Here is an 11873-nt window from a genome sequence, read left to right as displayed (position 1 = left end):
AGTAATTTTACAAAAGCTACGAATAAGTATTGACCGCCTCCACTCTCCTCTTCTAGACCTATACTTTATGTTATAAAAACTGCATTTTTGAAAAATTTAGGGTGATAGGGTCACTTTAAGTGGTAGCTCAAAACTCGAATTTGAAAGTTTTAAAAATTTTGTTTAGTAAATTTAAAAAAAAAAATCCATGTGATTTAGGGGCAGTAAATAAGGAAATTAAATTGTAAAAAAGTCTAGTGGTATCTGCGATTTTAATTTTACAGATATCGGAGAAAACTATTTTTTGGTATTTAAAACTTTAAAAAAATATATAATAAAGACCCATATTTATAATGACATTGAAAAAATTTTAAATTAACCCTTAAAAGTAAATATATTTTAAAAATGTTATATGAACTAAATATTCTATACCATATCCCAAGAAAATTGTGGGTGATACAGAAAAACCGATGAAAGATTCGGTTTCAGTACCTTAAAATATATGAAATAAAGCCAGATTAGGTTTAAACCTTTTTCCAAACCTTTACTTCGTAGGCCTGTGTAATTACTTGAAAAGTTAAACGGTAAATGACTTTGACATTAAAATTTCAAAATATGTAGATCTTCAGTTATGACCGCTTTTAAACTTTTTATTTTGATAAAATCTAGTGTCACACAAAATTAACTGTCAAGGGCTTAAAAAATCATTATCAATATGTTAACAGATTAATTTATTTTTATCAATAATTTATTAAAATATTTCCTTTGGAATCCATCCAACGTTTTGTTTCACATCTAAATTTTATGTTTAAGTTAGTAATTTGCTTCAAATTCTGCAAATATTTAAAAAAAATATATATTTCTAAAACAATAAATACGACTACAAAATACTATAACATATTTACATTTAGTAAACAGTTAATTATGCAAAATTATAACTTAATCTACACCCCTTACAACATCAAGTAAATTTAATTTATTTACTCGTTTATTTAGAATGCCGTTAACGACCTTTATATAAAGTTAATATTTATTTATTCGTTTTATTAGCATACATTTTACATATACATACCATGAAAATCTATCAATTCCTTAATTACCAACGTAAGTTTAGTAGTAGAAATATTTAGTAATATTTTAATATTTGTTATAATATTGAAATAATATTAAATTATTTTTTATACGCTTGAAGGATCAGGGGTTCAAGGTATTTTGTAATAAGTATTTTCCCACAATTAATTATTTCTTGTAATTATAAAAACAAATTTATTTGACTGTTTATGATAAATAAATTTAGTCAAATGTAAGGTTTTTATTTTTTCAGTTCTTTAGCATTTTGTTAAATATTTCTATTAAATGAATGAGACTAATGCGGAAATAGTATTTTTAGTTAGTAGTACATGATTTCTACGGATAACATAAAAATCTATTTCAAAAACAATTTGAATTAACAGTTAGCTTTGACCCAATCGGAAATCGGTACATAATTTCAACTAATGATCATAGATTTTTTAATTATTCGATTTTAGGTATTATCACAGACTTACGAAATTTTTTTCAATTCAATGTTTATTCAAGAATCTACTGCCGATTTTTTTTTTTTTTTTGTAATATTGAAGTGATCAGAGATTTGAATCATTTTCTTTATTTGAAATTATCAAAATTTAATCTTTTGTGCAGCCCTTTGGTTCACTATTTGAGATTAATTTCTCGTAAGAATCAAGAAACAGGCCAACAAATTTTTAACTCAATTTTGACCAATCTGGCCTCAGAATTTCTCTATCACATCTGGGATTTGAGATATCATACCCAGAAGTTTGCAAAAATGCCACTTTTGGCCATTTTTGAGAAGTTATTTATTTAGAAAATGTTGTATGCCATCTGAAAGTCCATTCTGACAACTTTAACATCTGACATATCTTCTCTCTTCTTCGAATTATCTTCACCTTAACCTTGATGTAACAATAAATTGACAAAAACTGTATTTTTTCGTATATTTCGCCAATAATTTACAAAAAACTTATAAATTCCACAATCTGCTGTAGTTGAAGTTGATGGATGGACAGACATCGTAAAATCGAATTAGAAACTGATTTGGAATCGATTGGAACATCCTAAGTTAGACGTGGATCCAATATTTTTGTTCGTTATAAATAATATTTACAAAGAATAATACCCTCCGCATTATAGTAGTGTAGGGTGTAATAACCTCGAATATACTAAAACCAATATGTTTTCAAGATTTAGGTGAAGATATCTCTAAGAATAAAGAAGATGTCAAGCCTTTATTTTAAAGTTGACATAATGGAATTTCAGATAGAATTTTATAAATATTTTTTTTTTTATATAACGTCTCAAAAAGACCAAAAATGGCGTTTTTTCAAATTTCCCGACAGAATATCTCAAATACCCAGATTCGGATTCAGCAAGGCTTAATCGTTTAGAAACGCCAAACTTTTCCCTAATGTATCATTTGGGGATACCAAAGAAGGGTTCTGATCAAATGAATGGGTACCATGCGACATTATTTACATGACAATCTGCTCTTTAATTTTCAGAATGACCTTCATATTATGTCTATCCAGTTCATTAAAAGATGTCAAGCAGTCAAGTACGACACCCGACCTAATTTCATATGATAGTAGACTTTACTAATTAAAGGCGCAAATATCTTTAAACCTCTCAGACATTCTCTAATAAAAATGATATTTGTGTAGCATTCCGCCTGGAAGATTGAGGAATGGGATGGCCTTTTGGAAATTTGTGGCCATTTATCTGTTTGAAACCATCTATAAACTGTACTTGATCAGCATGTTAGGTTAGCACATTGGCCCTTTTTTTCGCTCTGTGTACTACAGAACTTTTGATCCATAGTCAGGAATCCATATAATATTGGGATCAATCATAAATGTATTAAATTAATATAGTTAGTACAAAATCGACTTCATTGTTTTGTCTAAATCAGTCCAAAAGATATCAACGTTTAAGTTCAATAGTTGACTATTTGCAAGTGGCTTGGCTGATTTAACCCACATTTTAAAACCTTTTCTTTTTATACTTTAAACAGATTTCAATTTCTTTTAACAAAATGTTACATTAATTAAATTATTTTAAAAAGTAAACTTTTACAGACATCTTTATAAAAATTAGATTTTTTATTAAAATATTTAAACAAACAAAAAATATATTGTTATTTTAACAATAATTATTGTTAAAATAACAATATATCCAAACTTTGTAATTAAGTAATCTAAATAGTAAATATATTACAAATACATATATACAATAATTAAGTTCTAGCAGCAAATTTAAGCCAGAAACCTTCTTTGGGAATCAATTGGAAACCATTTGGTGATAACTTCATAGGTATGCAACTTTTTTCGGCAGCTTTAATATGGAAATCTCTAACGATATAATAAATTAAGACTTTAGTTTCTAAAAGAGCAAAACGCGAACCTAAAATTTAAAAGGGAAATATATATTAGTATTTACAATATTTTCACTTAACCGTTTTTACTGGCTTACCTATACAATTACGTGGACCAACACCGAAAGGCAAATAGGTAAATGGTTTAATTTGGTCTTTATTCTCTTCGCTAAATCTTTCAGGATCAAATTTGGTGGGATTTTCAAAATATTGGGGATCACGATGAAAGCCAACAACTGGTATCCAAATAGCATCACCTTTTTTCAATTCTAGTTTTTCGCCGTTATCCAAATCATATGTAATATCCTTATTGCAAACACGATCAATGGCTATTGCACCGGGCCATTTACGCAAACATTCCTGTACCACCATATCCAAATAGCGCATATTTTGCAAAGCATCATATGTTAATGGTTTACCGTCCAAACTTTGTTCAACATCTTGAATTTCTTGCAAGAGTTTCTCTTGGCATTCTGGATTCTCCATTAGCTCGTGAGCGGTGAAGCATGTAAGAGATGCAGAGGTTTCAAAACCGGCAAAGAAGAATAAGAAACATTGACCCACAATATCAACATCGCTCCATTCGCGATTGACTGGCTTAGGATTATCGCCCTTTAACATACCTTTGGCTTCCATTAGCATATTAATCATATCGGGTCTAATGATATTGTGTTCTTTGCGATATTTCATGGCATCCAAAACTAGATGCATAAAATAGTCGGTTTGTTTCTTGTCGAAGAGTTGTACCTTTAAAAGCTGCGAAGAATAAAATTTTAAAAATTAAACCAGAGTTGTACATTTTGCTATATTACCTACATACCTTCATAATTTTTTTAAAGTTAGCATAACACATAAATTTCAAATTTTGTATAAAAGTAAACGTAGTCACTTTCTTGCCCATCATATAAAACTCATTTTTTTCATCGGTATAAGAATTGACTTTCAAGCCGAATGCAGTTGATGCAATAATATCGTTCGTAAAACGTGTTATAAAATCTTTTATATCCATATCAATTCCATCATTAGAATTCACACCATTCTGTTTTTTTAGATAAGCCAATGTTTCTTGAGCCACTTCATTCATCAATTGGAACATTTGACGCATTTTACTACCCGTAAATACTGGACTTAATGTACTGCGCATATCCTTCCATTTGTTGTCCTTCATCATAAACAATGAGGCTGCAAATAAATTTTTAGTTTGATCGGTTTCATTTTCATCACCGAATATTGTACGATGATTGACAAAATGATCGAAATCCTTAATAGCAATTTGTTTGATTACTTCTGGATCACGTATTAAATACAGGGGTTGACGTTGATCGAAAACACCATATATTCTGAAATGGAAATAATAAATATGTATTAAAAAAAGCGTAAATTTATTTTATGATAATTGTTTATTCATAATTGTATTGCATGCTAGAAAAATATACATATATGCTTAACTTAAAGCTTTTTTCAGAGAGCGATTAATTGTTTCGATCAGGAATGGAAAGTGGGGTATTTGCAAAATAGTCCTTTTTATACATTTTTGAAAAAAGAAATGTAAGAAAGTATAGTCGGGCGGACCTATGAAATATTAAAAATATTAAATGTTATTTATTTTTCATAATAAAGCAATTTATTGCCGAAAAACAAATTTTGTGAAAGAGGCTTTATATGGGGGCTTGCGGCAAAAATGGACAGATCCCCATAAAATTTGGTGGATGGTTTTATGATTACATTCAATTTGTTTATGGTGAAATTCATCGGGATATTCAAGTCATTTTCCGTAGGGTGCTTTGTATGGAAGCTAGGCTTGTATAAAACATAGTTGTGCCGCTTTTTGATACTAGTATATTCAGTTGTATGGGAGCTAGGTGAAATAATGGACCGATTTTAACGATTTTCAATTAGTTTTTTGACAAAAAAAACCCTGTACGTGACAAATTTCAAATTATCTTAAAAATTACGACCTATTCCTTGCGCACAAACTTTACATGGACAACCAGACAACGGACTTGGCTTAAGGTGGGTATAGGACTCATAATCTTCCCACTATAGTCTATAAATTAATATATCCACTTATAATATGTACATTACAAGGTACCTACCAAAGTAAAATAGTGCCGAATTTTCCATCTCTGATACATATTGAATAAAAGCTATAAAAGCTTTCTCATTTTTAATAACATAATAAAGTTTAATTACGATAAATAATATTTCATTATGAAGTTTTTATTATTGTTTGTTTAATATTATTTATAAACAAATATTTAACAAATAATAGTAAGTAAAAAAAGTACTCCTGTATTTAGCTTTATGATTGCACTTATCGCTTAAATTTAAATTTATCTATTCATATACTATGTGGAACTAGAACAAAATACTAGTTTCAAAGTCTGGGTACCTATAATATTCATAATATGTATTTACCGGTTACAATAATCACAATTATTAGATTAACAATTAATAATTTGTTATTGTTTATACCGTCATAACTTTAATTAATATTTAAATATAAATTTAGTGTAAAAACAAGTAGAAAGGTGTGGTCGGTCATGTCGACTATATGATACCCTTCACCAGCTATTAGTAAATATAAAAAATATGCATTTTTAAATTTGACCTTAATTTTGATTTATTTAAGAAATTTATTGGTGAAGGCTTTATATAGAAGTTGGGGTAAAATATGGGCCGATTCTCATAAAATTTGGAGGAGATATTTATTTTTATATGAAAGTTAGTTCTGCTGAATTTAATCGCGATACTAATGGTTTTAAGTTAATTACGAACGTTTAAGTCATTTTCTAAAGGAGAGTTTGTATGGGGACTAGTACCAATCACTACAAATATTGGCATTGCTATTCATGCTTATATAAAACTTAGTTTTGATTATATGAAACTTATACATATATCCAGAAGATTGAAACAAATTAATATAAGTAAATATAAAAAAAAATAATTTTAAAAACAAAGTTCAAAACTATAACTGGTTTGAAAAATCGTTTACTATTATTACTCAGCAAATTTTAAATATTTAATTGAATTGTGTCTGTAATACTTAGATGCAAGTGCAATTGAACAAGCTCTATATCGGATGAATAGAAAAATAAAAAAAATTCTGCAATGATTTCAATCTTAAAAAAATTTAAAAAAAGTTTATGCAAACAAACTACTTCAAAACTGCTATTTAGAAAGTGTATGTAATTGTTTTCTAAAGGTTCCCCAGAACTAGAGCTTCCTTAAATGCAGTCAAGCACAAAATTTTGATCTAAATCATAAACTAAAACGAGTGTATATGAACATACATATATGTATGGGTTCTAAAACTTGTTGTGCAACTTTGAATTTTGTTATTAATTCCAGCCAAGTACTAACCCTCGTACACTGTGAGTGAAACCCCCACCAATATCTTTTATGTATCTCAATTATAACTAATTTACTGCGTATTAAAATATTAATTTATATTAAAAGTTACACGTTTTGCATACAAACTCAATAATAGAAACACACGAGTTAATGTACATGTGTATTAATTTCTAATTAGTTGAACAAACAAATTATTTCAGATTTTTCTTTGAAGAGATAAAGTGTACAAATAAAAATAAAATAAAAAATCGTCGATGCCGATTTTTATACACCCAACACTATAATGTTATGTATATCGCTCATACTTTCCTAACTTAAAATTCGGGTATATATGGATCTGATTAGGGTATTCAAACGATTAATCGTCGATCGGTTAATCGATCAATTTTTGGCGATTAATCGTTCGAATAAATTAAAATTGCCAAATTTCAAATAACAAATAAACCGAATAATTTTTATCAAATAACCGATTAAGAAAAAATTACTTGTAACAGTAAAATTACTATATATTTTATAGAAAATTCAATATTTTTATAATAAATTTTCTTCCTTTATTAATTCTTTAATTATTTTCAATAATGAAGAAAATTTATTTCATGATTTCAATAACAATACTTCAGAAACATTTTAGGAATTTGTTCTAATTTACCTACTTCTAGAATGTATTCGTAAAGAAACACTTTAGATTCTTGAAAGGCAATCTTGGAAGTACAACCAGTTTTGAAGAACATTGTTGTGTTTTTTAAGAATTTCTAATAAGTTCTTCAGCAATAGTTATACACTAATTCAATGGAACGTATGAATTTTGGAACTCGTTGAAAAATCTCAAAAACATAAAATTAATTAACTTAATTTCTTTATATATGTAGGAAAGAAATTCACATGAAAAGAAATAATTTCGAATATTTGAGACCGAACTTAATTAAAAAATATACATAAATTTGAACTCAAAGAAGTGGAAAATTATAACTTTGTTTGTTATAGGAAGAAAAATAATGTAAAAAAGCAACAGAATTAATAAAAAACATCAATTTTTCTTTTATTCGATTAACCGAATAATTTTGAATTATCCGATTATTAACCGGCTAACATAAAACCTCAAATAATTATTTGTCAAATAAACCGAATAAGTGAAAAACCCGAATAATTGAATACTCTAGATCTTATATAGTTAGATTTTCTTTTTAGTTTTATATCTATTATATCGATATGTTGCAAATTGAGTTAAGACGCAGTTTATATTGCACTTCCAATTAATATACAGACATTTATAATATTTAATGGGTTACAATACACAAAGAAACCAAATCCAATGAATCATTTGTTTTGAAATGGTAGATTCCCTTTTAGTCGTTTTTTATACTAAAAAGTTCAATAAACTCGCGTAAATTACACAGAACAACAATAAACAAATAATTTTTAAAATAATCGCACCTATTCCTTATTCAACTACCAAAAAAATGTATTCTAGAAAATCGTAGCTACGATCGTAATGCAGAATACACATACATACGTAACAGATGAAATGAAACGGAATTCCGTATACTAAATTTCCTAAATAGAAAAATAACAAGTAAGAAAGTATAGTCGGGCGTGACCGACCATATGATACCCTACACCAGTTATGAATATTAAATGCGATTTATTTTTCATAATAAATAATCTTCAATATTACCTTGTTAAGCAATTTATGGATGAAAAACTAATTTTGTAAAAGAGGCTTTATATGGGGGCTAGGGGCAAATATGGATCAAGCCCGATAAAGTTTTGTGAATTTCATTGCGATATTTGTGTTTATAAGTTAATTTTGGGCATTCAAGTAATTTTTTGAAGGGAGCTAGGGTCAAATGAGACCCGATCTTTATGAAATGTGGTAAGGTCATCAAGACTTGTATAAAACTTAGTTGTGCCGCTTTTTATCGATATACAGGTGTATTTAACATAACTATGAGCTCAGAAGTCCTTTTCGGGGGGGTTATGTTGTATGGGGGCTAGGTGAACTAATGGACCGATTTTAACCATTTTCAATAGGCAAAAAAAGCATTTGTGCCAAATTTCATCCAATTATCTTGAAAATTGCGACCTGTACCTTGCGCACAAAGTTTACATGGACAGCCAGACAGATAGACGGACGGACATAGATTATAGCAGAAAACTATTCTAAGCCGATTGGTATACTTTAAGGTGGGTATAGGACGAATATTTTTGTATGTTACAAACATCATCACAAACCCAATATAACCTCCCTACTAAAGTGGTGTGGGGTATAAAAAAAACGTTGAATCGATTTGAAATGCAGATAATGTTTCGGTGTCCAAACATACATACGATTTGGTGATTTGATTTAATTTTTTTTTTTTTTTTTTTTTTGATTTTTAATTTAATTTGTTATTATACAATTATAATTTAATGTATTTAAAAAATTTGTATAAATATTATTTTTGTTGGCCTGTGTTATTTGTGTTATAAACACTTTATTATATCTTTATTTTGAGTTGATTAAATATTGTAAATATATATTTATTTACTTAATTATCAAGGTAACTTTTCCAAAAAAATATATATGTATATGCATATATCTACATTAGATCTACTCACAAAAAAGTATTATTATCAAAATCTATGATATTACTCTTTATCACTTTCCATACAAATTATGTCGGTCTAATACATACATAATATGTAGCATGGATAGACCGACATATAAATACATACATATGTATGTAACATAAATTTCGAAACATTATTAGTTCTAGTTTTTAAATAATGTTTTTTTGTTTGCTGATAAACTAATTGATGTCAAATTATAGTCAAAATTTCATAAAAAAATTAAATTTGACATTTAAACTGCAAAAAGATTATGTCTGAAGTTTATTTAATGATATTTTTTATTTGTGTTTTTTATTAAAACTTAATTTAATTAGTATACCATTGAATTATAAGAAACTATTTTTAATATGCCTCTGAAACAAGGGAAATATAATATTTTTTGTTTGCTAGTTTAAGCGGTCAATGAATATATACGGCTGAAAGTTTAAAATGTTATAAAAAAATTATTTTTCAAAAATTAAAATTTTGAATTTTAACCAAAAAAGGGGTAAAATTTCCTATAGAAAACTAATGCGCTTTTCAAAAAAATATCTTTTTTTTCTCGTATTCAGTATAATGCACTACCAAAAAGTGTTTCACGGGACACCCTAATGTAAAGTAGATAGATTAACAAAACATTATATTTAATAATCTGATTATATTATTTGGTCGCCAATCTAAAACATAAGCAAAAATTCACTCTAAAAGTGTTAAGTTTTCAAAACCAGCAAATTTTTGCTAGTGTTAACAACATTAAGAAAATCAAAACAAAGATTCAAACTTGTTTTTAATTCTAAAACGTGATTAATATTTAAAACATTCAAACGTTTGCCTACTTGCGTAATAATAAAAATATTTTAAAATTTTAGCACTTTTTTTCCAATACATAGCATTTAGCATCTTATAAATATTTTGGAGATTTTGAATCATTAATAGAATTAATAAATATTTTATTTCAAGCATATATTTCGAATATTAATTAATGCACTTCACTGTGAACAAAATATATATTTTTATAAAAATTTCATATGCAAAGCTCGACAAAATAATAATAACACAGGCCAACAAAATTTTAATCCAGAGACCAGAATATTCTTTTCCAAAGGAATGAGCTGAGTTGAATGCGAATCATAATCGTTGAATTCTCAGAATCTCTAAATCATTTAAAGTTTTCGATATGTCGTGTCCTAAAGATGAAAAATTTTTAAGACGTTACAATAGCGAGAAGAAATCTTTATTTATAAAATCTTTTATGTCATCTAATCTGTCTAATCTCTCGGATATAAAATAACCTTTATTGTATATTTTTCCCTCTTCGAGATACCTTAACTTAAAGCTTGATTTTCAAAATTTAGGACACTATATCTCGTAAACCTGATACGCTGAAAAACTCTGACGCCATATCAGTTCTTTAGAAAAGTATATGTTATTCTCTAGGTTTCAATATTTTTTAAGATTTCTGTCGCCCTGTGTAATTAACGATGCAAAACAATCAAAATGCACATGAGAACATAATTGTTTTTTTTTTTTTAATAAATAAAATTGGCCTTGAATTTATCATCATAGCTTTTATAAGTTTTATCATGTATGAAAAACCAAGTTCAAGGTTAAACTTTTTATTAAATTTTCTCAATTTTCTTTTACAAAAAAAAGCACATAACGAACACGCAATTTTCTTTTCATTGAAAGTAAATTTAACTTACTTGCCATTATGTTCATTGTAAATATCAATTATTAAATCAAACATTGATTTTTTTCTTAAAACCATTTCGAAAAAATTGCCAAACAATATTGTAGGTTTCGAATACGGTACGCCACGATCTTTAAAGAAATTATTATTTATGGTGGCCCAACGATAAAATAAATAACCGGCCACGGCTAAAAGTATTAAAAATTCTATCCACATTTTGTAGGCGAGATTATATTTTACGTTTTTTTTTTTTTTTTGTTACGATATCTTGTTTTAATTTCTCTGGAGAAATGATCACTTGTACGTTTGATTTGAAACTGTTTTAAAAGGGGTTGTTATTTATATTCTTTATTTGAAAATATAAGCAGCTTTTTTTTCTTATCATCATCTCTAAAATACATACTTGTATGTATATTTACTGTACGTACTCGTTGGTTATACTCAATATACCGAATACACAACCTGATTGATATATTCTATCACAGTTATCTCGCCCGACCACTTAAGTTTTGAAAAAAGCTTTTTATTTGTATTGAGAACGCTTTCAAAGCATTTTAGTTTACAATTATTTAATATTGTTAAATAAATAGATTTAATAAAACAGAAAATAATTATTTCGTTTTACAATAATATTTTAAAATGTCCACTACTTTGCGTATGACGAAATTTGTCGTACGTAACGATAGGTTTATTTCTATTTCTTATGCAGACGAACGACGAATTAATTGGTGTAAATTGTTTAAAAACCACGGTCGTGTGTACAGCTAATGGCAATACAAAATATTATGTTCGAATATTCGAAGTTATGTTATTTTATGCTCTTAAAATAATCTC

At 27.5% G+C, this 11873-nt stretch overlaps 1 protein-coding gene across 1 annotated transcript; it reads right to left on the bottom strand.

The window, feature by feature from the left end:
* Nucleotides 1-3113: 3113 nt before the first annotated feature.
* LOC119603653 (probable cytochrome P450 9f2) lies at nt 3114-11373 on the bottom strand. Its single transcript, XM_037955764.1, has 4 exons — nt 11053-11373; nt 4227-4746; nt 3505-4162; nt 3114-3435 (listed from the first exon to the last, which is right to left on the bottom strand). The coding sequence occupies exons 1-4, from the start codon at nt 11253-11255 to the stop codon at nt 3269-3271; spliced, it is 1548 nt and encodes a 515-aa protein (XP_037811692.1). The 5' UTR covers nt 11256-11373; the 3' UTR covers nt 3114-3268.
* Nucleotides 11374-11873: the final 500 nt, after the last annotated feature.

Source organism: Lucilia sericata, unplaced genomic scaffold (assembly GCF_015586225.1).
Source record: "Lucilia sericata isolate MDLA Ls3-8-SP2 unplaced genomic scaffold, ASM1558622v1 Contig000323F_arrow, whole genome shotgun sequence".
NCBI classification, from domain to species: Eukaryota; Metazoa; Arthropoda; class Insecta; order Diptera; family Calliphoridae; genus Lucilia; species Lucilia sericata.
This window is presented reverse-complemented; position numbering and strand designations above follow the sequence as displayed.

What these genes read in the sequence shown, in the direction of transcription:
- LOC119603653 (XM_037955764.1), bottom strand. Translation starts at nt 11,255, where the DNA reads ATGTGGATAGAATTTTTAATACTTTTAGCCGTGGCCGGTTATTTATTT. An exon ending in TACAATGAACATAATGGCAA is followed by an intron (nt 4,747 to 11,052) that starts GTAAGTTAAATT and finishes TTTCCATTTCAG; the next exon opens with AATATATGGTGTTTTCGATC. An exon ending in TGGTCCACGTAATTGTATAG is followed by an intron (nt 3,436 to 3,504) that starts GTAAGCCAGTAA and finishes TTTAAATTTTAG; the next exon opens with GTTCGCGTTTTGCTCTTTTA.